Below are 26,861 nucleotides of genomic sequence, written 5' to 3'. Positions count from 1 at the left end.
AGAAGGGGGGGGGGGACCTTGTGCACTAATAAAATGTTTCCACCAGGTTTTAGAAATACTATCAACTTGATTATTTTTTTAAAATAACAGATTTTTAATATTGCAGTTTTTCTATTGTGCTCTTTAAATAGCATGTCAGCTCCCATGTCAACATCAGAATCTCTTTGTCCAGAAAGAAACATGACTGCACAGAAATATACAGCAAACTTAAAAAACAAAAAGTGGGGGATTGCAGGGTGGGTAACTTGTTTCTTATAATAATGTTTTGTGTTACTTTAAACTAGAATGGGTATGAAAGTTTCTGACAGAAAAGCAATTTTTTTTTCAAGCTGACAGTGTCCTTGTAGCACTTTCTATAGATCAGCAGATAAGAAGATTGATATTAGGCACAGAGCAAAGACTGCTTTGAAAAATGAAGTTACACAATGAAAGAAAAGACTTCTTAAAAATGAAAGAATTCAGCAGTGTGATAGATTATAAATAGGCACTTTATTTACTTTTTCAGGTATTTGAGGACAGACTCTGCTGCAGTGGAAATGCAGACCCTTGCACTCAGCTCTTGATGTAAAGAAAGTAAGTGAGTTTCAAATATTTTATTTTAAAATGTATGTTTGATTTGGGGAATGGCATTTAAAAATTACTATATTGAATTTTCCATCCTTATCCACAATGTGCTCGTCACAGAGGACAAACTTTAAGAAAACATTTTTTTTCCCCATAGCATCTAAGAGAAGGTGTTTTAAAGTCACTTCACCTCTGCCTCAGTTTTGGCATCTGTAAAATGGGGATAATGATATATACTTCTTTGTAAAATACTTTGAGATCTACTGATGAAAAGCAATATCTAAGATGTAGGTATCTGTTGTTAAAACTATCCCACTTTATTACCATGAAATAATGAAAGTCCGTATATCTAAAACTTGGGGAAAATATGCTGTTTGTTAACATTTACTGCTTTTAAGACACTTTTTTCCTCCAAATAAGCCAACTCAAGCATTTTCCATAAAATATCCTATTATTAATGGCTGGGCTGGTAGTGCTGCTTATTATTATTGTTACCTAACACTTTCCATTACAAGGTCCTGTCTTCTGTAGCTTGTAACTTTGCCAAACTTTAACTGTTTGGGCTGAAATTTTCCATGCTAGGTGTCTACCTCAGACTGAATCTTTTTGGAAAAACTTCAGCCAGAATGGTTCAGCTGTTTGAGACTGATACTAGAGAAAAATAGCTTATTTTGCCCATTTAAAAAACAAACAAACAACACTTGCAACCTCTTTTCTAGCAGCCCCATGGAGCAGGGACTTGAAATTTGACAGATGGTGGCCTTTGTGTCAGGATAGATCTTTTGCCATCCCTGTGAAAATGTCAAAATTTGGCCAACTTATATACCTCCGAAAAATTGCAGTTGGCACATGCTCAGTAAGGCTTTCTAAGATTTTAGCAGTTAAATTCCCCAAAGATTCAGTCCACACTAGTCAAGTTCCATCTGGGGATGAGGACTTTTCCTGCAATTGAGTCTGGACTGCTGTGGCCACACTACAGCAGCATTCGAATGCAGAAAGGACAAGTGCTGGGCCTGTGGGGGACACAGGGAGCAGACTGGGACAAAGAGCCTAGAGGTGGAAACTTGGACTGAAGGCTTGCAGGGAGGGAGAGGGAAACTGGGACTGGGAGTTGAGATGCAGAAGGAGAGACTACAACTGACTGGGCAAGGAAACTGAAAACTAGTTGCGGTGGGGAGGGACAGAAGATAAATCTGATGAAGAGCTGGGGTGCAGGAGGGACTGTCTGGGGAAAGAGACTGGCATAAGGAGCTGGGTGGAGGAAACAAACAGATTGGATGAGCAGTCTCGGGGGGGGGGGGGATTGAGACAGGTAACATTGGCAGGGGGAGGAGGAAGACAGACTGGATGAGCAGCACGGAGGGAATTAGGCCTGATTTAGCAAAGAGACTGGAGATAAGGCTTTTTTTTGGAGGGGAACTGGAAATGGGTGGGCAAGAGACTGGGATGGAGATGGGAATGAGAAGCCTGAAGAGTGGAGACTGATGAGGTGTGAGTGGTACTAGGATTAGGGGTGGGGAAGAGACAACTGGGAGAGGGAAGGGCTGGAGGAGATGGGGCTGACCAGTGCTTAATTTCTAAAGAAAGAGGGGCAGCGTGACTTTGCACATATGATGTGTGCAAGGTCACGCCTTAAATGCCACTGACAGAAGAGGTGCTGGGGCAGAGCCCTGGCAAAATTAAGCACTGGTTGAGGAAAAGGGCAGAGGAATCTGTCCCCTAGAAAGCACTCCTGTCCACACGCCGCAATGGAACCTGAGATTCCTTAGTCTCAGCATTCCTCTGCTGTCAGCAAATAACTGTGAAAGACACTTGCAAAATGCCCTATCTTCCCTTAGTTCTGGTCCACATAAAAGATGTCAATCTACTATTACTGTCAATTAGCCCCTTTGCTCAAGTGGCAGTCTAAGGTTCCATCCCTGCTGGTGACCCATGTGGGTGTCAGTATGATGCCACATGATGAAACTTTTGTTTAAAAATCTAATAAATGCTTGCACAAAACTATGTTAAGAACTTTATTCAAAGACAAACACTCAAAAGTTCAGAAAAGCCAGAATTATGGTTGCCTGTGAAACTGGCGTGCTACAGGTAATAGCTCTCCCCTAACAACCCTGATACATCCCTACAGATGGTCCATCCTGTGCACTGAATATCATATACAAACCAGTATATGATAATTACTGTATCATAATTAGGGCTGTCAATTAATCGCAGTTAACTCACATGATTAACTCAAAAAAATTAAGTGCACTGTTAAACAATAGAATACCAATTGAAATTTATTACATTTTTTTGGTTTTATACATTTTCAAATATATTGATTTCAATTACAACACAGAATACAAAGTGTACAGTGCTTACTTTGTATTTATTTTTATTAAATATTTGCACTATAAAAAACAAATAGTATTTTTCAGTTCACCTAATACAAGTACTGTAGTGCAATCTCTTTATCGTGAAAGTTGAACTTACAAATGTAGAATTATGTACAAAAAAATATCTGCATTCAAAAACAAAACAATGTAGAACTTTAGAGTCTACAAGTCTACTCAACCCTACTTCAGCCAATCGCTCAAACAAGTTTGGTTAGAATTTGCGGGAGATAAACAAGCCCGCTTCTTGTTTACAATGTCACCTGAAAGGGAGACCAGGTGTTCTCATGGCACTTTTGTAGCCAGCGCAAGGTATTTACGTGTTAGATATGCTAAACATGCATATGCCCCTTCATTCTTTGGCCACCATTCCAGAGGACATGCTTCCATGCTGATGATGCTCATTAAAAAAAAAAAATCCGTTAATTACATTTGTGACTGAACTCCTTGGGGGAGAATTGTATGTCTCCTGTTCTGTTTTACCTGCATTCTGCCATATATTTCATGTCATAGCAGTCTCGGGTGATGATCGTTTTAAGAACGCTTTCACAGCAGATTTGACAAAATGCAAAGAAGGTACCAATGTGAGATTTCTAAAAATAGCTACAGCATTCGACCCAAGGATTAAGAATCTGAAGTGCCTTCCAAAAGCCGAGAGGGGCAAGGCATGGAACATGCTTTCAGAAGACTTAAAAGAGCAACACTCAGATATGGAAACCACAGAACCCAAACCACCAAAAAAACCTTCTGCTGGTGGCATCTCAGATGATGAAAATGAACTTTCTGCTTTGGATCATTGTCGAGCAGAACCCGTCATCAGCATGGACACACGTCTTCTGGAATGGTGTTTGAAGCATGAAGGGACATATGGATCTATATCTTGCAGTGCCAGCTACAACAGTGCCATGTGAATGCCTGTTCTCACTTTCAGGTGGCATTGTAAATAAGAAGTGGGCAGCATTCTCTCTTACAAATTGTAACCCAATTTGTTTAAGCGATTGGCTGAACAAGAAGTAGGCCTGTGTGGACTTGCAGGCTCTAAAATTTTACAGTGTTTTATTTTTGAATGCAGGTTTTTTGGTACATAATTCTATATTTGTACGTTCAACTTTCATAAGGAGATTGCACTACAGTGTTTGTACTAGGTGAATAGAAAAATACTATTTCTTTTGTTTTTTTACGGTGCAAATACTTGTAATCAAAAATAAATATAAAGTGAGCACTGCATACTTTGTATTCTGTGTTGTAATTGAAATTACTATATTTGAAAATGTAGAAAGCATCCAAAAATATTGAACTAAATAGTATTCTATTATTGTTTAAAAGTGCAATTAAGCACGATTAATTTTTTTAATTGCTTGACAGCCCTAATCATAATACATACCAAAAAGGGGACAAAATGAGTGCTTTTTTTGAGTACTTGATTTTGCAACCTTATGTTCTTATTGGTGTGCGTGTAATTAACTATAATTGTTAGAGTATTGACATCTGTGCATTATATAAAAGGAGCTCTTCTGACTGTGTACTTCCTCTTTGCTCAGGGGACTGATTACCAGAGAGATAGGTGCTGCAAAGTTAAAAACTCTGCACATTTTCCATTGAATTTGCAGAATAGTTGCACAAAGGTACCCACTGATAGATTGGAATGCAGACTTAAGAAACTGATGAGTATCAAATCAAAAAAGTTAAGTTGGGTTTTTGAGAACCCAGCATTTGTTACAGCTTTCATTCTAAGAATTGATATTTGGTAAGAAATAGAAAAGGATAAGGATTCTTGATACAGCAGTTGTTTTGCTTTCAATGAGTGAATTATCACAGTTTAATTTGTTAGTGTGAAAAAATTTCTTTAGTGGTTACAGCATTGTTACATTTCCTTCTTGAAGCTATTGCTATATTGTGTTTGCAGTTGTATGGGATGAGTTGAAATTGATGGAATATGTATATGCTAGCAGAAAGAAGGGAGGGTATGATTGTTCCGGTCTACCATCTGAGCACCCCTGCATTATTGCACAACGTCACTTGGGCCTATATGCTTCCCAAAGGCTGGCAAACCTACAGGAACGGAAAAGGCTGTCTGAATTCCCTGTAGCTTATAGCCAATGTTTCTTCTCTGCATAGCCCTTTTATCACCCAAGGCTTGAGGTCACTAGGGAGCCGAGGTCACTGAAAGTCAGGAAATCCAGGCTGGCATTGCCATCTGCTTGTGGATGCTCACTATGTACTATGGGATAGTTAATTACTTTTGTCAAGGTCTAGTCACAGTCCAGACTTCAGAGAAGAAAATAATAAAATAAATAATAAAAGATTTCAGGGTCTGCCTATTGACTACCCTGCCCTATACTATAGATGTCCACTACCAGCTGTTTGGAGGAGCAGACCTCTGTACCACATAGGTACACAAACTAAGAGCTCCAGCAATGAAGTATTAGGTTCCTCTGCAAGCTCCTGCTAGAATGGGGGCAAGGATGAAAAGTATGTATGCTGTAAAGATGCCTTGCCCTTTTAACCCAGTATTTTCCATAGGTTGAGCAGACGGTACTTATTTAAGACATATTGAAAAGCATTATTCTAGTACTGTAAGATACTGCTCTTTATTTATATCTTTCTGTTCAGTACATTACATCTTCAGCACAGACTAATTGGCTAAGATATACTAATTTTTCAAACAGCTGCTGTGAGAAGACTTACAGACTGGCACTGAACTGAGTGGCCAGTGCCCACAGGAGTTATTTGCAAGTACAGAATGGGTTGCTGCAGGAATCCTTCCCTTACAAGACTACATGAGTGAACAGGTCCTCTTAATTTGCATACCTTTGAAAAATCTTCCCACTCACCTAAAGATTCAATATATCAAGCCTGAAAGCAATTTTAAGAGAATGTTAAGTTTGTACAGTTTGAATTTCCCATACAGCAACTTTTATTAGCAGTAATGCATACAGCACCAAGCCACTTAATGTGTTTGTCTAACTGTAAATGAGGTGGAAGAATTGTTTTAAAAAAAAAAAAAAAAAAAAAACTTGAGGGCTGTGTTGCACTAAACATAGTGTTAACAGCTGTCTGATCAAGAGGGCTTTGTTGTAAACAGAAAACATTTAACTATTCAGTTCTGAACCTTATTTAAGAATACTAGAGTAAACTTCCCCTTATACCTCTCTAAAAGGGCTTTGCTCCACTGATGGGGTGAAGTTTAAAAGATAGGATTCTTCAGAATCAAAATTAACTGGGTTGAGAATCAGGAAGTTATGTTGTGTCCCTACAAGGATGGCTGGCTGACCTTGGAAAGTCTCTAACCTCTCGTTTCCCACCTCTTTAAAATAGGGACAGTATTTAATGGCCCTATAAGGTGTCGTTTGTTTACATAAACAGTACTTAGTTCTTTTCAGTTACTGAGTACCATACTTCATGGGTATTGCTGCTCTCAAACCTAAAAATTCTCAAGTGTTTTAACATCCTTCTAAAAAGGAAACTGGCAATAATGTTAATGGCACAAGCTGACTGGCTTGTGCAGAGCTGATTTAAAGTGCATAAAACAAATTAAAATGGGTTATAGCCCCCCCCAAAATTCCACTAACTCCATTTTAATAGGACTTCCACTAAAATATAGCATGGAGGATGATACTAAAGCTTTTTCTCAGACTACCTTTACATTGCAATTCTTAGCAGAAGTGAAATCCAGAGGATGACTACTAGTTTTTCAGGTTACTATTGCACTTCCATTCCTGATCTAGCTAAGTTTATACTGTGCTATTCACGCTTTTGTTAGCTGCAGGGGTGCTGTAAGTTAGCCAGTGTCATAGCTATCCAATGCTTAATGCTGGGGATTGGCTGTTTTAACCCCTTCCTCATCATCTAAAATAGTTTGTTGGAAATAGTGGCAACCCTCCCAACTTTAGTGACCTGCAGTCACGCTGTACCCCTCCTTTGTCCGCAATGGCCTTTAGAGACAAAGGGAAAAACTTCCTGTTTGCATGGGAAGAGTTGGAAAAACCACAGCACTTTGAATAGTTAAGTACCCTTCACCCACCCCTTGAGCTCTTCTACCTAGAACCTTTGCTCTAAGGCATTCCTAAAAGTAGGGCAAGAAATTCAGCTTGAACTGAAAGTTCCAATAGCCCTTCCCATTAAAATTCTAGAGGACTAAGGAGGCAGGGAACACCACGACCGTACCAACAGGTATTTAAGGGTAGGTCATAGTTAATGAGGATATCTGCCTGTGGCACTGCTCCACTTGCTCAGTTTCAAAGTTACCTTTATCTGTTGTTATATGCATTAGGCCAGCTTGTAGCAAAAAGTGGTCACAAAGCAAGGGGGAGTTTTACCAGCCAACCATGCACAATATATACTTGTCTGCAAGCTGTGCTATTTCAAGTTCTCCATTCAGCATACAAACCTGGCCTTTTGGGGGGAAAATATACTTAAATCATTCCTTACTAGCACTGAATTCTCACTACCTCCCATTTTAAATTGCTCTCTTGATTACAGATTATGCTCTAAGGCATGTGTGATACCTCTTCATTAGTCTAGCTTTGATTTAAAAACCTATTTCAGATATAACCCTGAAGCTGCTATATTACATTTTTGTATTGTTCCATGCATTGAGAGATCGCTGATGGATTAACCCTGACTGTCTCATTCTCAAGTTGGAGAATTCAATGCATTTTTGTAGGAAACTAGAAACCTTCACAGGTTTTATGTGCTGCTCTACATTAATTGGAATGCATTTTCCTTAAGGTACATGGGCTGGGCCACAATTACAAATATGGAAAAATTTATATTTTAAAAATGATACAAAGCCAGCAAGCTCTAAGGAAACATCACAGGGCATAATGCCAAGGAAGAGAACATGATGTAAAACTACAAAGTTGTGTACAGTGTGAATATATCTCAATTCAAATAAAATAGTAATGCTAACAGTAAATGCAAGCACAGATTGTAAAGGGCCAGAGTGTTTTGACTTGTAGGAATTATTTTTAAGGCTTTGGTCACATTTGTGGTGCTCTGGTCCTGTCCAATTAAGTAACCTAGATGTTTTACTTCTTCCCCTGTAAGAGGTTTTTGGATGCCCATGCATTTCATAGACTAATTTAGTGGGTAATAGGGGGAAGACCCACATCTCCTTATGTAGCTAGAGTAGATAACACCTTTTGCAGAAAAAGCTCAGGAAGGAAGGGGTTGATAGGAACAAACAAGATAAGAGGCAAGCCCCATGATTACAGTGTAAATTGTAACTGACTTCAGCAGATATTTCTACAAATCATTGCAGCAGATCTGATTTTTTTTTTTTTTTTTTTTTTTTACAGTTGCTTTCTGCTTCTGAGTAATTTTATTTGTAAGGCACTCCATTCCTGAACCGTTTCACATGCCAATTCCATTTAACAGACAAGTCAGGGGTTATGCTTTAGTCAGTTTGCACCAGCAGTTCAATGCATCCATTTCTGGCAAATAACTTCACACCAGTATAACCCTGGTCATTTGCACTAACGTGCTCTTTTCTACATTTAAGAACTACCCATTTAATATTGAACACACACACTTTGTACTGAATACTGAAGGTTACAAGTGGTACATGCAACAACATGAATCTCCATGACCAAGTGCATAGTGCGGTTGGCTTCACTGGTGGGGAATACATGTATTAAGCCACTTCCCTCTGATAAATTATTTCCTGTATATGCAAACACATGTGCATGAAAATCCAAGAAGAACGCATTACTTTTGCATACAAAAATGATACGTTACAGAAAGAACCAGTCAAATGTTAACAACTGTAAATACAGAGAATGCATGCACAAAGAAAAACTGTGAAGTGCAGAGCCTGTGGGATATAGATATAGTTTTATTTAAGTTTGTGTTCACGGCAAGATGAGACACTACTGAAAGGTCTTTCCCTGCATGGAGATGAATAAGATAAGTTTTCAATAAGCTTTAGATGCTGCCCATTGCACTGCATTTAAATAGAAGTGCTTACTTTCTATACAGACAACATAAAAGTAAGCAAACTTACAACATGTTCCTTTAATATATCAAAAATGTTTCCAAGGCAACATTATTAAAATTATTATACCACAGTCTCCAGTAACATTGAGCTGTATAAGGGGGGGGGGACGGGACTTTCTTCATCCTGCTAACAGTTTAAATGCCCTTCTTCTCATCCCCCAGTAAGTTCACTGTAGCTTTCTTGGCTGGAGGAGGGGAGAAAACAAAGTGTTAAAATTTCTATCCTGCTACAAATAAGGCCTGTGTAATCACTATTGACTGCAGTTGTGAAATAAAAATCTACATTTTACCTCCAAATGCTGAGGGAAAACCAGCATTTTAAAATAGGCAAATAAAATTGACAATGGGGTGGATCAAGGCTGTGAAGTTTTGTAGAAACAGATTCTGTGAAAATCTTTATTGCAGCAAACCAACCATAGATTGATAGCACCACAGTGAAGATCACAGACCAACTTAAGAAACGAGCATTATTTAATATGGGATATACCAGGTCTAGCTGTAGTACCTGAAGGTCTGTGTATATTTTGAAAGTTTCACTATAACATGTCCAGAGAATGAAGTAGCCCATCAGTCAGATGGAGTGGGCTGTAATAACACACTGATTTAGGAGGTATGTGCAAACCTTAGTGTCTGAGGGTGTTTAATGGGGGGAAGATAAGGAAAAGAGAACAGGAGGGCAAGACTCAAGTAAGAGGAACGCAAAAAAGACAGGAGTAGAGAACACAGGCAATAACTAGGAGAACAAGAATAGTTGTGAAGAAAGAAGTTATTGTGCTTTAAACCTTGTCTACAAAACAGATGTTTGTCTCAGTAAAGGTCATGCATCAAAAGCGTAGGAAAAACAGGAAAGAATGAGTCATTTACATTTGGGTAGGAAAATAGAGGTAAGAGAAGATAATGGGGAAATCAAAGAAAACTCCTAAAAAATTACAAGAGCTTCTTTCTCCCTTCAGATTTAGATTCAAACACTCCAGAAAGGTCAGCTACATCTCCTTCCTTCATCCATATTTTACATGAGGCATTTACAGTGCAAGTTTTTTGCCTGGCTTCCTTGGGAGCTAAATAAGGACTGAAAAACCTCCAGCCTTCTTCCCTCCATGCGAGCCCCTCTGAACCATTTCAGCATGCTGCTTGAGCTCCAGCAATTGTACATCTAGGAGTCACTATAGAGATTTCACTTTTCTCCCGAGACCTAAATCACTGTTTGTTTGTTAAAAAAACAAACAAACAGAAAAAGTGGGAGTGAGGCATTTTGCTTTCTGGGAGGGGAAAAATACAGACACTTAATAGGTAGTAATGTTTCACCTTGTGTTAAATTCCAAGTAATATTAACAACTTGCCATATAAAACATTTGGCAGTTATTCCACAGCACCAAATTCTAAGTACTTCAGGTGACCCAAAATGCACTCAATACGTAAAGTTGTATGGATTGCCTTGTGTGATGAGCTGAATAGATTCTCTCACTAACACCACCTCTGTATGGACATGCTAAGATGTAGAGACAAGCAAAATAACTGGACCATTTCATGCAAGCAGTGTCCTTCAAGAGATTTGTTGCTTAACGTAGACATACACTAAAGAAGTGGTACTTGCTGCATCTATGCCCTCTACAATCCTCCTCCTCCTTTACTTTGCTCCAAAGGCAACACACACCCCACCAGATATCTGCAAAAGCAGCATCTTTTAAGGCCAAAAAATAATCATTTAAAAGGCATCAGCCCTGAAATCATAAAGGTAAATTCCCACTCCTTGAGGTAAGTTTACATTCTTGGTCTCACCTTCTTTAGTAATGACATCTGCAGTCTCTGCAGCTTTGTCTTTCAGATCCTTCACAACACTGTCCAACTGAGCCTCGTGCTTCAAGAACAAAGGGCGGATAATTCGGTGGTAGAGAAGCTCTGCTCCATTGGAAGGGCTTGGAGCCATGCACCACAGGAGAAAGCCACACTGCACAGAAAAAACAAAATCAATATTGGCGTTGAGAGGGGCAGGATGAGATTCAGATCTGGTTCTGTCCCTAACTCTTCCCCCAGACACAGTGACTTACCAAGGTCACTTTTGCTTTTTCTACACACAAAAGTTGTACTGGTTTAATTAACCTATATAGTAAAGTGACATGCACAAACCCCCCTCCCGCATGGGCTCAGTTATACTGGTATTGCTTATTTTCATATGAGAAGAGGAGAAATAAGCTATACCTGTTTAAGGCTGGTTTATACCAGTAAAACTGCATCCATATTAGGGGGTTGTACTGTAGAACTGGGTCAGGGGTATGGTTTTGTTGTTTCAATCAAGTATTAGTCTCTGTACCTCAATTCCCGGTCTGTAACATTAGGATACCACCTCACAAGAGTGTTTGGAGGATAGATCTTTTAGCATATGAGAGGCTTATGTACTACTGGAATGGATACTATACACATTTCTATGGCAACCATCCCAGTACAGACACACAAAAAGAACATTTAGGATGCAAAGTGAACATCAGAATTAGTCAAAGTCAGCACCTGTGCAACGTAAATTAAGACTCTTTGTACATATATAGTGTGAAAGAGTACCTGCTCTGAGGTTGAATCAGGGTTGCGTACTGAAGAAGGCTGTTTTCTGAAGGACACCTACCTCATTTGTTGCAGGAGTTGGCAGGTGCAGAGTCTTTTCTCTTTGTGTGGTCCCCTATCTGATGGCTAAGCAGTTGAATGCTGCCTTGGAGAATTTGATGCCACACCTGTCTTTGCTACAGAATTCCTATGTGATGCTGGGCCAGTCACTGAAACCAAATTTCAGATGTACAACTCTACCCCAATATAACGCTGTCCTCGGGAGCCAAAAAAAAAATCTTACCGTGTTATATCGAACGATCCGCCAGAGTGCGCAGCCCCGCCCCCCTGGAGTGCTGCTTTACCGCGTTGTATCCGAATTAGTGTTATATCAGGTCACGTTATATTGGGGTAGAGGTGTAGTCACAAAGTTCTGTCTTCACTGTCTGGGTGCTCAACTTGAGACCTGGGGTCTGATTTACAGAAGTGCTGAGTACTCTCAGCTGCAATGGAAATCAATGGGAGCTGTGCTTCGGGAGCTTAAAATGCTAAGTACTGTAAAAAATCCAGTTTTGTGTGTGTCAGACTGGGCACCCTAAATAGCAGATCCTTTTGAGTTTAATATCTGCATCTCAGTTCTCAACTGTAAAATGGGGATAACCACCACTCCACTCACCACACAGAGGTGCTGTGAAGAGAATTAATGAACATTGGTGAAACACTAAGGCAGACCTAAGCCACATATTGAACAAGGAGAAAACAAAATATTGAATAGGTGCTCATTTAAGTGAGCATCCATCCTATACACTAAATGAGGTATGGTGCAGGGGAGGGGGGAGACAGTAATTCAAGACTGTATGATAACCCACATACACAAATAGGCTGAAATAAGGTTGCACCTTAATCCTGGTATTTCTTAATTTTTTAAGTGCTTGATTTTGCAACCTGAATGTTCTTTTAGTGTAGATTTTTGCTGCAATTTCCAAAGTTTTTTAAAAAAGCAAACTGAAAAAACATCCCATTATGTATAATCATGTTGACAGCCATATCGGTCATTGGCAGGACTGGAACCTTTAGATTCAGAATACAGGCCTCTGCCATGTGAGGTAATGGAATAACTGACAGCAATATTAGGTTGTCATCCTCTATGTGGACAAGACATATTTTGCAAGTGATTTCACAGATATGCTCACAGCAGAGGAATGAGGATACTCAGGAATTCAATTCGAGGTTCTGAAAGGGAGTGTTCTCCAGTGATCAGATCCTTCTTGCCCATTCCTTTCCCTCTCCCTCCCCAAAAGTTTGTCCCCTTTTACCTGGTACCCTCCAACTGTCCTTGTTCTCTTCTGCTTTGCCATCCCAGCTTCTCCTCCCAGTCCTATCCTACTGGCTCAAATCAGCACCCCTTGTCTAGACTCCCTTCACAGACTCCCTGTCCAACCACTGCCTGCCTAGAACTCTCAGTCCCAATTTCCTTTCCCAGCCAGTCCCAGTTTCCCTTTCACCTTGAACTCCCAGTTTCTCTCTCTTCCCTCCCCCACTGGTCCCAGTCTCAAACTCCTTGTTCCAATCTATTCCACTTCCTCCACTCATCTGACTTTTTGTCCCCTATGCATTCGAGTCAGGCAGCTTCCTTCTCCATGCTTTCTGGGCACCAGCAGGGGGTCATTGAGAGCTCAGTTCTAGGGCCTCTCTATAGCTGAGAGCAGCTGTCACAGGGAAAGTCCCGCTTCACCCCTGCAGCTGTTGGCTGGAGCATGCTCAGCCACACGGGGTGGGAAAGTGGAGTATATTGAATGAGGTCCCATGTAGGGGATGGAACAAGTTCAGTGCACAAAGAATTTTTGAAAATTTTAAGAGGCTAAACTTTCATATCTACTGAATGTATGCGAACTGCAATTTTTCACAGGCTTGTAACTTGGCCAAGTTTGGGCAGGTTTTCACAGCAATAACAAAGGTCACCCTTACTGCCAAATTTCAAGTCCCTGCTCCAAAGCATGCAGGCAATAGAACTTCTGGGAGAAACTGTATTAAGAATTTACATGGGCAAGACACTTTTCCCTAACCATATTCTCAAGAATGACTGAACAGTTTTGGTTGAAACTTTGAATAAAAACACACACACACCACATTTATTTCAGCCTGATGCAGACACACAGCTTGGGAAGTTTCAGCCTCAACGGTTGAAGTTTGGCAAAGTTATAAGCAACTAAAAGCAGGGCCTTATAATGAGAAGTGTCAGGCAATCTTAATAATAGGTGGTTGGAATAACCCTGCCTAGAATATGGAAGCTGTGCTATCAAGGGATTAGAATTCAGAAACTGGGGTAAATACAGATCTTTTTATAGCAGCACCTCTGGAGGCTGGTAAGCTTTAGAAAACTCCTGAGGAAGAGGGATTGGTCATCTTATTTAACTATTCATGAACAGATTTTCAGTGTACTCAGACTTTAAGGTCAGAAGGGACCAAGATGATCATCTAGTCTGACCTCTTGCACATTGCAGGCCACAGAACCTCACCCACCTGCTCCTGTAATAGACCCACAGCCGCTGGCTGAGTTACTGAAGTCCTCAAATCATGATTTAAAGTTGCACAGAATTTGCCATCTACACTAGTTTAAACCTGCAAATTTTACTACTGATTTTAATTCCCTTTGCAAGGTCTAACTCTGGTTGGCTTTTGGCAGTTCTCACTTTATCTCTACACTTTCTGACCTCCAAGAGGTAGCTTTCCTTGCTGATCCCTCCCATCTTCCATTCCTTGTAGGCGTTCTGCTTTCTCCTTAATCACCTGGTTTGAGATGCTTGCTCATCTTCATCCACCTTGCAACCCTTCCCTATGAATTTTTCCCTGTTACTTGGGATACAGGCTTCAGATAGTGTCTGTAACTTTGAATTAAAATAATTCCAAGCCTCCTCCACATTCAGATCATTGAATTCTTCAGTCCAGTCCACTTCCGTAACTAATTCCCCCCCCTTTTGGGGGGGGGGGGAGGTTAATTAGCTCTTTTGAAATCAAGGACCATAACTGCAGATGTAATTCAGTTTAAACTAAATGGAAGAATAAATAAAAATAGCTCATGATCACTCTAACCAAGGGTTTCCCTCTACAACCAGTTCTTCTCGGAGATCCTCACTACTCACCGACACCAAATCTAAAACAGCATCTCCTCTTGTTGGTTCAGCAGTTATTTGGTGAAGAAATGTCAGCTATCACAACCAGGAAAACCTGGGCCCTACTATTATTATAGCACTTGTCCTCCAATTTATATCTGGGTAGTTAAAGTCTCCCATAATCACAGAATCCTCAGTAGTATTTATTTATTTAAAAACATTAAAGAAGTCTCTAGCCATATCAAAATCCAAATGCATTGCTGAAGCATTGCTTAAAGTTAACTATGCAATCATGTTGTCCTTTCAGAAAAGGATTTTTGCCACTTCTCCATTTTCTTTGCTATACTTCAGATTTCCTACTGGGAAATTCAATAGATCATGTTGTTACAGCTATTCTTTATTGAGGTGGGTGAAGAAATGGCCTTCAGGGAAAAACATCTAATTATCATTTGGGTAGTTACATGGCTCTCTGCATGATAGTGTCTAAGACAGTTTGATCATTACAAAGAGAGGAAATCAAGTAAGGTTTAATTGATTTTCAATTCTTTTGAGGGAGTAAATCTTCTGTTGTAGTTTTCATAATCAAGTTGTCACAGTGGCATATTCCTATTCAATTAAATAAAAAAAGTATCAAAGGAGTTAGAGGCAAATTTAATATTTTTCTCATCTTTTTGTTCAGGTAAAAAAATTATAGTACTGAGTTTCAAAGCTCTCCAGATTCCAGTCTAATGAGCAAGCTGATCTTTTTGAGTCCTAGGCTGAGGGTTGACTGCGCAAAAAATCCAACCACCACTACCACCCCCCAAGATTCACTCTACACCTCGCACATGGGGTTTATTTCAACTAGAGACAGAGGTAAAAGCTACCATGTCTTATTTTTCACTAGGATTTTACATCAAGATAGTTAACTTGATGCATTTAAAAAAAAACCTTTTCTGCAATGAATAAAAAATCCTAACATTGCATTAATGAACTGGATCCTTGCTAGAAAGAAGCATGGCCCTGTCAAGAGAGGGACAATAGTTTCATTCTGAATCTTTAGCAGGATCAACTGAACTGTTCAGTTAACGGCTTTGAGTAGAATCTTGGCTTTACTATAAGGTGCTTCCTGGGAAAGAACATCAAACCTGGTATCATATTACAATCATACAATTTTAACAGCAAGTCAGAATTGCAAGAACCCTGATGGCCTAAACACACACTTAGAATTCAGCATTCTTTGCAAACAGTTGTGACAAAAATAGCTAAGCACAGAGATATGGGGGAGAGAGAAATGAGAGAGAAAAGCAGCCCACCCAGAAAGTACATAACAGTTAATTACTCAGTTAAAAAGCTACTCAGTTACCTGGATCTTTCTCCACCCAGAAGTGTATTAAAAAATAGCCTATTGAAATGAACACAAACAATGTAATGTTTGAAAGTCTGGTAATATCACATGTTTGTTGGCAAAGACAGCCTGCAGCATGTTAGGCAAGTTGTAATTTGTAGTTAAAGTGTAGCTGATTATTTACAGCCTGCTGAAAGCGTTCATGGTGCTGCAAACATAGTTTAGTGACAAGGTACTGGGACTCCAGCTCTGCTCTTTCAGAAAGACAAGGTCACGTTAAAGGATATATGAAGCCCATATGATCCAAATCAATATCTTCACCCTCTGAGTCACACGCTTCCCTCCCCCCACCCAAATACACAGGATTTATACTTTTTATTGCGGTCTTCGGAGTTACTTCTGCTAATTCCATAAAGTGGGGGCAAATGCCTTGGGTCTCTTCACTGCATGGGCACACACAGTCATCTTGTCTCAGCCTAGCTAAAGAATTTGGCTAGGGAATCAACTTCCCTAGCCTGTACATGCTGTGCTCCTCCTCCCTGCAACTTTTGACATTCTCTTCATTCTCCCCCTAACCTCGAGAGTTCACTCTCATTGTGCCAAAATGACAATTTATATGCTAATCAGTTTAAAAGTTAACTATCACCCAGTATTGGGGAACCTGATTGCCATCTACTTCTTTAATAGATTCTACGTTAGATATGTTGAGATTCTTATTTTAAGGGGAAAGGGAGAACCAACAAACCTTCAGCATGTAGTAGAAAGGGAACCAGGACAGAAAGATATCAGAGAAGAATTCTGCTATGCTGAAGATGCCATACACAACCCAGTAGGTCAGCCACTGTGTGTCATCATCTTTGTTGGGGCTTTCAATAGCCTTGATTCTGAAAAGGAAAGCGTAACAGGTGAGCAGTTCAGTAATGCCACCTCATTTACAAAATACATGGATTTGTCACAAATCTGTTATGATATAGTGGAGAGACTGATCACTTTGATTTACCTGTGCATATGTATGTGGGAGGAAAAATTCCTTTCATACAGAGGACTTGCTCCAGATCTCTGAACACTAAAACCTTTCTATATACGAAAGGCGCCGAGAAACTCAAATATATTTTTAGGTCTCCGACTTGTGACTTTTTGATGATAAAACATACATAGACATCAAACACAGACATCAAATTATTTGTGGCCTTCCATTCCAGTAGATAGTTAAGAACAGGTTAGGTAATGTTAGCAGAAATAATGTGGAGAGTCCTTCATTGAACCGAAGGTGTTCCACCTTATTGAACCACATGGTCTTTCTGTCCACATTCTAAGATAATAAAATGTTCCAGTTCACTGGAGACAACAAGATAGGGCTCACAGAAAGAGTTCATTTGCTGTTTCTTTAGTGACAAGCAAGAAGGTAAGTTATTCACTGGTTCCATAAGAAATAGCACAGACACTATCCCCCTCAATAATTGGAATGCACCTAGTGCTTCTGCATACTATTAGAGTCTAAACAGTAGAACTGAAATGCAGATCTGTACTATAGCTCCCTAAACAAAAGCCAAACTTTGGACTAACAGCTTTTAAAGTGCAATGATTATTTTAGCACTCTCATACACAATGATTCTGCATGAGCAAGAACCCAAATTTCATACAAGCAGAGGCAAAAACATGTAACTATGTGGCTGACCTGTGTCAACCTGCATGTCATAGCAAAACATCATTCACCTGTGCAATGCATTATAAAAAAGTTTAAACAAACACGCTCTCCTTAGAAAACTAGTGTGGATTCAAGGAAGTCTTACCAGAGCCTGAATATAAAGTGAACAAACTTATTCTTGTTATTTTGTGGGACAGAAGAGAGGTGGTAGCCCTTATTTTAAATTGGATCTGAGCATGTACCTAAGTGTTGTAAATATTGCATCTGTAGCTGTTGGGCTTTCTAGAGAGGGCAATCTAGAGTTGCCAGAGTTTCTGTAATATTTGGAATGAAGTTCTAGAGTGGGCAATCTAGAGTTGCCAGAGTTTCTGTAATATTTGGAATGAAGTTCTAGAGTGGGGGCAAGTAACTAGTACACAGTGCTTGAGAGACTGGATGGAGTTTGACCTGAACCAGAGTAAACTGGAGTTTGTGTCTTCACATTAGAGAGTGAGCTACTGAATAAAAAGTGGAGATCTAGGAATCCTACAAGTCCTAAAGAACTCCAGTGAAATGTTACCACTTTGGATAAGTTTGAGGAAAATTCCAAGGATTGAGTAGTTATTAGATGACCCACGTTAACAAATGTACAATTTATTTGTGAATGTGGCAGTACTGGAAAGAACGTTCCTTTGGGTAATTCTATAGTAATAGGATAAAGCGTGTATACTTACGCAATTCGGTTTGTAATGTTCTTGTATATATTATTCCTTTAATATTGTTTTTTGTTAAGTCTGGGGGGAGACCATCAGTCGCACAAGATTTTTTGAAAGTCTGTAATAATGCTTATTGAGCCCTGTGATTCATGGCTACTGACAATTCTGCCTGTGAATACCACCTCTGTTTTATGAAATGCTAGACTCCTTATAGTGCTTCAGATCCTGGTTCTACAGGTTTAAAAAAAAAAAAAAAAAAAAAAAAAGTCACACTATTGATTTTATGTTTTAGATAAACACTGGAAAAAACACTCCCCAGTTGACTTAGCTCTGTTTGACAAAATTATCTTGAAGCACAATATGGCACAAAGATATTGATTTAACTTACTTGTTATCTGGACAGAGTAAACATCCTCAACTTTTCCTGAGATCCCACAGCGGGATATTAACTGAACCTGCCATGACCCATCCAGCACAGTTAACCTGTGGTGCTCAAGCCACTTTGCTGGCACAGAAACTGGAAGAACAGGCTTTTCAAAGAGTGCTGTAAAGGACAGCATTTCCATGCCACTGCTGCTCCCACAAACACAGCACTATGATTGCTCCAAAATCCCTCCCAGCCAATGGTGTAGTAACAGACAGGAGAGGAGGGAGAAAAGAACTGCATTGATGGTCTAATGCAGGGGTGGGCAAACTTTTTGGCCCTAGGGCCACATTGGGTACAGAAATTGTATGGAGGGCCAAGTAGGGAAGGCTGGGAGAGGCTATGCCTCCCTAAACAGTGAGGTGTGGCCTGGCCTCCGCCCCCTATCCAGGCCCCCGGAACCTCCACCCCCATCCAACCCTGACTGCCCCCCAGGACTCCCACATCCTATCTAAACACCTCTGCTCTCTGCCCCCTGACCATCCCACCTTTCCCCCCAGGACGCCCATCCCCTATCCAATCCCCCCGGGTCCCCTGCCCCATCTCCTCTGCTCCCCACCCCTGACCTCTATACAACCCTCCCTGCCCCACATTACCTGTGGGGTGGAGGAAACAGGGGAGGGGGGGCTCAGTCCTTTCCTTGTGCATTTCCCTTGCTTGTTTGGCTGCTCTCCCTGGCAGTCGGGCAGGGTTCGCTCCCTGTCTGGGCTTGGCTGCTGGGGACAGGGGCCAAGCACGCTGGTGATGGTGGAGGAGGGGGGCCCTGGCTTGCTCTGCCCCTGTCCCCCACAGCAGGGCCCAGGCCCCTTGACCATCCCCCTGCAACCCCCCCCCACTCCTTGCCCCCCCCCCAGAACTCCCCCTGCCCGCGCCACCCTGTGGGGTGAGTGTGGGGCAGATTCATTCTTCCACCCCGCCTCTGTGTGCCCTCCCCCACCCCTCTATGTAACTCTTGCTATTGGGCCAAAATAGAGAAGAGCTAATCCAAACAGAACACCTGCTCTGTCAGCTATTATTCACTTCCCTTTTTTTTTTTTTTTTGGGTGCTATCTCCCTCACTACTTGGAATTCACACTTCTGTTCTCTTCTATCCCTTGATCTTTCTGTGCGCCTTTCTCCCCCAAGGCCCACATGGATGCAGCCCTCTCTCTCTGAGCTAATTAGGTGAATTGCAGCTCCTTCAGCTGGCCACAGCAAATTACCAAAGACTAGAGCACTTCCTCCTCACACACCGCTGTTTTGACAGAGCTCTTAGCCCCTACTGGCTCACAGAGAAAGGGCACACACAGATTCTCTATCCCATCTCATACCGGCTAACACAAATAGAGCCCCATGTACTCCATGATGCCCTGGAACTGCCCCTTACTGCGAAATTGTAGAATTCATCTAAACAACAACAAACAAAATGATGTCTCCCTGTTTGTGAAGAGAGCCTTGGAAATGTGAGCAGAGTCTCAGCCAATGCAGTGGTTTCTTCCTGAGTCTGGAGACCCTGAACCTGCCTCAAAATTGTTAATATTTAACAGCTGATCGCTTTAGTGCAAATATCCAGCTAATGTGTGTGCCCACAATCCCAAACGTCCATTTTTAATGTAAATGCAACTATTGAAGAGTTTCCAGTCTGCACCACCAGGGCGATGCAAAAACTTTGCCATGGAATTCAGGTCCCTATTGGCATTAAACATGGGGAAGGCTTTACCATTAGAGCGGAGGGGGGCAAACTACGGCTCGTGGGCCACATCCGGCCCACAGGACCCTTCCCTCTGGCCCCCGAGCTCCTGCCAGGAAGCGAGGTCAGGACAGGCTTGCAGAGGAGCCAGCACAATTCCCTGGCAGCACGGTGAGCAGGGTGGAGGCTAGCCCCTGGCCCCTCCTCTTCTGCTCCCCTCCCCACCCTCCCTCGCAGTCACAGTTCCCCCAGCACCTCTTCCCCCCTCCCCCTCTTCTCACACATGAAGAAAGGTGGAGAAACAGTCTTTCAAGTTGATTGTTGGTGATCAAAAAGAACAGGAGTACTTGTGGCACCTTAGAGACTAACAAATTTATTAGAGCATAAGCTTTTGTGGGCGAGAGCCCCTTCTTCGGATGCATAGAATGGAACATATATTGAGGAGATATATATACACATACAGAGAGCATGAACAGGTGGGAGTTGTCTTACCAACTCTGAGAGGCCAATTAAGTAAGTGAAAAAAAACTTGAAGTGATAATCAAGTTAGACCAGTACAGACAGTTTGATAAGAAGTATGAGAATACTTACAAGGGGAGATAGATTCAATGTTTGTAATGGCTCAGCCATTCCCAGTCCTTATTCAATCCTAAATTGATTGTATCTAAGTATATAATAGCACTAGTGGAACTGAGGATTATTTATCCTTCTACCTATCCAGCAACAGCCCCCTTATACCAAGCTACCATACCAAACTAAGATGTTTCATCCACGCTTCCAGTATTGGCCGCAAGCTTACACACTAGAAAGAAAATCTACAGAACTCATATCATCTATCACATACAACCCCACAGACTGGAACTCAGGCTGAGCTCCAGTGTCAAAACAGTTTTTCCATTTTACCTGAAAGGGGGAGGAACTAAAAAAACCACACACACACACACACACACACACACACACCATTGCTTTCTGGTTTCATCCAAAAGTATATTTATATGTATTATATGGACACTAGAGCTGGCTCAGAGTTTCTGAATGAATTTGTAAAAAAAAAAAAAAAAACCCTTTATTTGGAAAAAGTGAAAATTTTCACACCTCAAATTAATTTTTATATATTTGCCTTAATGTGGTTCTGACCTACAGTGAACCCCTGGGCAGAGACAGAGGATCAGAATTAAGTTGTTTATGGAACCTTCAATACATTTCTAGCCCTTCAGTCATGTGCATGTGTGATTTTCCTGTTTCTTTAAAAACAACCAAACTTTAGTTAACGTGACTCTATAGAGCATTATTAATGATGAAGTTTCAGAAGTTTGGAAATAATGTGCTAATGCTAATATTCCTGTGCAGTTTGTGTGAGCGTAGACTTGTTTTGCATCCATAACAAGTGAAATGAAATTTTTATCTGGTTATCAACAGCAGTACAAGCAAGGGAGACTAGATTTGCTTTGTAGATTCAACCCAAACAATATACTACTAATATGAAAGATGTGTACTGAAGAATAAATATGTCAAGTATGAAAATGCACATGGAACAAATGAGATGTTCAAAAGTAGCTAATGCCCACATAATCTATTCACTGAAAAATCAGATTGTAATAGTGATGAACCAAGAACTAATAACTTTATTGTAGCTAGAGTAGTTTGGGTACTTTGATTATTTTTATAGAAATAAGTTGTTTCAGTACAATCTCCACTTTCTCTTCAATATTTATTTCTGAACATATCTTTACTGAACTTCAGCATTTATACTGCAATAGTATATCACATTGCAACAGGACAATGGTCTCCAACTAACTTGAGAGAGACCTTATCATGTACTGTACAAAAGACCCAACAACATTTCATTTTTATCTTAAATCATGAATCTAACCATACAATATTCAGCATGCCATCTGCCTTAACAAGTGACAGGAATATAAATTACAGACGAAGTCAGACTGTGAGACACTGGCACTAGAGCAATTTTAGTATGCAAATTTTAAAGGTAGGCTATTTTACAAAGACATCTTTGTTGCAATGTTATTTGTATACCGGAAGAACCAGGGTCAGCTTCAGCGTTTTTGCAACCCCAAGCGTCAAAAAAAAAAAAAAGCAGCCATGATCGGCGGCAGCTCTACCACCGCCACTTCATTCTTCAGTGGCAATTCGGCAGCAGGTCCTTCCCTCCGAGAGGGACCCGCCACCGAATTGCCACCCCTTTCCGTTAGCCGCCCCAAACACCTGCTTGCCATGCTGGTGCCTGGAGCCAGCCCTGGAAAGAACAGATAACATGTAATTTATGATAGCTCTAGCATTGAGACCTACTAAACTACAATGTTCTTAGAATTGAAAAGGGAAAGAAATACCTAAAAATCACATGGTATAGCTTTATATTTTTAATTAAAACCTAAAAAATGGACTGGCTGCCAGTCACAGTCCCACCCCAACCCAAAAGCATCTGTAATACTGATGTGTGATCAAATAACAGTGCAAATCATTGTCTGGAGATTGAACTGTTCAAAAAAAGTTTTATATCATGTCTATATAGTATACTGTATGGGATTTATTTTAAAACTCCTGTGATTATGGCACATCAGAGGGGACAATGGTACCTACAGAAACGTGTTCCTCCTCAACAGCATTTTCTGATACAAGAAGCAGTTTCGAGCATATTGGATCGTGAACATCCCACGGCTACATTTATTTTAAAATCCATGAACGTCCAATAGAAGAAATGCTACAAAAGGAAGCTACAAAAGGAAGCTACTCTCTTTGAGCCTGAGAGAGTCAGCTCTATTGGATTGTCTGCGTCATGAAATTAGTCAAACAGAATTCTAAACCAATAGTGCTCACCTTTTCTGCAACCAGCTAATTAAAAAGTTACTGTAAGCATCTTCCGATTTTAAGTGAATTAACTAAGCCAGAAAATTTTAAATTACCAGATTCCTTTTGACAAGATTCAGCTATTTTGCAGAGAAAGACTAAAACCTTCTTTCTAAACTGTGATGCTACTAATTACTACTCTAATTAGGGTTAGCAATCCATACACACTTCCCTTTATGCGTATTATGCATTGCATAACCCTTTTAAATTCTTTTGCTTATTGTTAAAGGATGGAGTCCAGCAATTGAGAGATGCCAAAAGCTGTTACTGTAAGTGTCATGGGAAATGGGAAAACCTTAGAATTTACAGTGCATACCAGATCACTCATGTAAATAAAGCATTACAGATGTGCAGAATTAAGAAACTAGGGACTATACCACTTTCTCCATTGCTCTTTTCCAAGATGAATACTACAGGATTTTTGTTTTCAGTATTTTACAACACCACCAGTCTGATTAGTGCAGAAGAGAACACAATAAAGTGGTATATATACTATCAGTTTTAAAACAAAAGCTATTTTGTATCAATATATAAAAAGCAAGGAAAATGAAGTCACACAGAAAAAAAAACTGTCAATAAAAGAATACAGACACTATTGCGATCACATTTCAAGTGGTGCCAAACACGGGCTTTTCCACCAGTAAGTAAACTAAACACTTTCCCAGCAGCACCATTAGTTAACTAATGAGAACTAAGAAGAACCTGGAATAATACTTTAATTTGGAGGGGAGAGAAATGGAAGCGTTTATATCTGTTTCCACTTTCCTTCTCAAGTGACAAACATTTTACTGAGTATCTTTACAACCAGGAAAAGAAGAAACACCCTCCCCCACAAAGTATATTGGTTAAAATATACAAATATACACAATCTTAGGCCAGGTCTATACTAAAAAGTTAAGTTGACCCAGCTACATCTCAGTGGTGTGAAAAATCCACATCCCTGAACAAAATAGTTAAACCAACTTAATCCCCAATGTAGACACAATGCTAGGTTAATGGAAGGATTCTTCTTTCAACCTAACTACAGCTTCTTGGGGAAGTGGATTAACAGCAATGGGAGAACCCATCCTATCGCTGTAGTGTCTACACTAAAGTGCTACAGCAGCATAGCTGCCGTGGTTTAAGTGTAGACATAGCCATAGACAGAAAGGCTTTAAAAGGCATAGGGATAGAAAACAGCCAGCATCTATAGACTCCTGCATACTTAAGTTTGCTATTTAGTGGGGACCCTTTAATACGTGATACAGACTCCTTATGCAATAATGAACTTGCATTCCACCACACTCAATAGAGTATTGTGTGTTTGTAGTTACTGATATATTTGTTTTGAAAATGTGAATTTTGCAGATCTTCCTTTTTTGTTAAAAAAAAGAAAAACCTGAAGGACTATTCTTTCCCCACCCCTTCTGAAACCACACCCACACACCCCTACATCCTACCCATCCACTAGACTTATGTTTAGAGCCTTCCTGGATTGTTTCCAGTATCTCGTCACCTACACAATATTGAAACACCCCACTAATGTGCCGCCCTCCTTCCACAGTCTCTCTCCCCTCTTGAACTTAGCATTTCGTACTACCAACCAGACCTTTCTCAGCCACATTTATCACATTGTTGGAATCTTAGGCACTTGCATATTTAACCATAATTTTTGCAATTGACAATGAACTCTGCCACTAACAGATCTCTCAAGTATAGTTCCTTCGTCTTCCTCATTATCACATCCTGCCCTTGGCAAAATTGTCTAAATTCATACTAGGGTATCACATTTTATGCAGAAGGTGCCCATGTTTATATATGCTTCACTCTTGATTCTTTTCTCACTCTTTCAGCCATCAAATATTGACTCTTACCTCACATCTTTATTCCTGGTTTCACAGTAGCAGCCATGTGAGTCTGTATCCGCAAAAAGAACAGGAGTACTTGTGGCACCTTAGAGACTAACAAATTTATTTGAGCATAAGCTTTCGTGGGCTACAGCCCACTTCATCGGATGCATAGAATGGAACATATAGTAAGGAGATATATATACACATACAGAGAAGATGAAAAGGTGAGAGTTGCCCTACCAACTCTAAGAGGCTAATTAATTAAGATGAGCAATTATCAGCAGGAGGAAAAAAAAAAAACTTTTGTAGTGATAATCAGGATGACCCATTTCAGACAGTATGACAAGATGTGAGGATACTTAACACGGGGGAAATAGATTCAATGTGTGTAATGGTTCAGCCATTCCCAGTCTCTATTCAAGCCTAAATTGATGGTATCTAGTTTGCATATTAATTCAAGTTCAGCAGTTTCTCATTGGAGTCTGTTTTTGAAGCTTTTCTGTTGCAAGATTGCCACCTTTAAGTCTGTTACTGAGTGACCAGAGAGGTTGAAGTGTTCTCCTACTGGTTTTTGAATGTTATGATTCCTGATGTCAGATTTGTGTCCATTTATTCTTTTACGTAGAAATTGTCTGGTTTGGCCAATGTACATGGCAGAGGGGCATTGCTGGCACATGATGGCATATATCACATTGGTAGATGTGCAGGTGAACGAGCCCCTGATGGTGTGGCTGATGTGATTAGGTCCTATGATGATGTCACTTGAATAGATATGTGGACAGAGTTGTCAGCGGGGTTTGTTGCAAGGATAGGTTCCTGGGTTAGTGTTTTTGTTCTGTGGTGTGTGGTTGCTGGTGAGTATTTGCTTCAGGTTGGGGGGCTGTCTGTAAGCGAGGACAGGTCTGTCTCCCAAGATCTGTGAGAGTTAGGGATCGTCTTTCAAGATAGGTTGTAGATCGTTGATGATGCGCTGGAGAGGTTTTAGTTGGGGGCTGAAAGTGACTGCTAGTGGTGGTCTATTATTTTCTTTGTTGGGCCTGTCCTGTAGTAGGTGACTTCTGGGTACTCTTCTGGCTCTCTCAATCTGTTTTTCCACTTCAGCAGGTGGGTATTGTAGTTTTAAGAATGCTTGATAGAGATCGTGTAGGTGCTGGTCTCTGTCTGAGGAATTAGAGCAAATGCGGTTGTATCTTGGAGCTTGGCTGTAGACAATGGATCGTGTGGACACACCACACTACAAGATCTCTATCAAGCATTCTTAAAACTACAATACCCACCTGCTGAAGTGAAAAAACAGATTGACAGAATCAGAAGAGTACCCAGAAGTCACCTACTACAGGAGAGGCCAACCAAAAAAATAAGAGAACGCCAGTGGTGGCAGGACTCCGGCGGTGCTTTAAAGGGCCTGGGGCTCCTCTCAGCGGCGGCGGCCCAGGCCCTTTAAATTACTGCCTGAGCCACGCCGCCGCTACCCCAGCCCTAGCCTGAACCCTGCCGCCCCGGGGTAGCAGTGGCAGGGCTCCTGCAGTGATTTAAAGGGCCCGGAGCTCCGTGGCGGCCGGAGCCCCAGGCCCTTTAATTCACCCCTGAGCCCCAGGGTTCATAGCTGCCTCTGCAGCTGGTAGATCTGGGGTGATTAAAAAGCCCCGGGGCTCCCAGCCACAGCCGGAGCCCCAGGGCCTTTTAATATTGAAAGGCACTGCCTCTTCCGGTTGAGGCCATGCCCCCACTCAGGACTTTGGCGTACCGGTAAGTCCTTTAAGTTACTCTCACCCCAGGTGGGGGGAGCAGCATATTAATTCATGGAGAAAGGGGGTGGAAGT

At 40.8% G+C, this 26,861-nt stretch overlaps 1 protein-coding gene across 2 annotated transcripts in view; it reads right to left on the bottom strand.

Moving 5' to 3' along the window:
• Positions 1-5,508: 5,508 nt before the first annotated feature.
• Positions 5,509-26,861, bottom strand: part of REEP5 (receptor accessory protein 5) — a 33,693-nt gene continuing 12,340 nt past the window's right edge. For both annotated transcript variants that reach the window (XM_054032121.1, XM_054032120.1), the window contains exons 3-5: positions 16,654-16,792; positions 10,713-10,881; positions 5,509-9,118 (exon numbers count right to left, since the gene is read on the bottom strand). In XM_054032121.1, the coding sequence (XP_053888096.1) occupies positions 9,069-9,118; positions 10,713-10,881; positions 16,654-16,792 (358 nt within the window). In that variant the 3' untranslated portion in view covers positions 5,509-9,068. The remainder of the gene's footprint in view (positions 9,119-10,712; positions 10,882-16,653; positions 16,793-26,861) is intronic.

This window comes from Malaclemys terrapin, chromosome 6, assembly GCF_027887155.1.
Source record: "Malaclemys terrapin pileata isolate rMalTer1 chromosome 6, rMalTer1.hap1, whole genome shotgun sequence".
Taxonomy (NCBI): Eukaryota; Metazoa; Chordata; order Testudines; family Emydidae; genus Malaclemys; species Malaclemys terrapin.
Note: the sequence above shows the minus strand (reverse complement) of the source record. Positions and strands in the feature narration are given on the sequence as shown.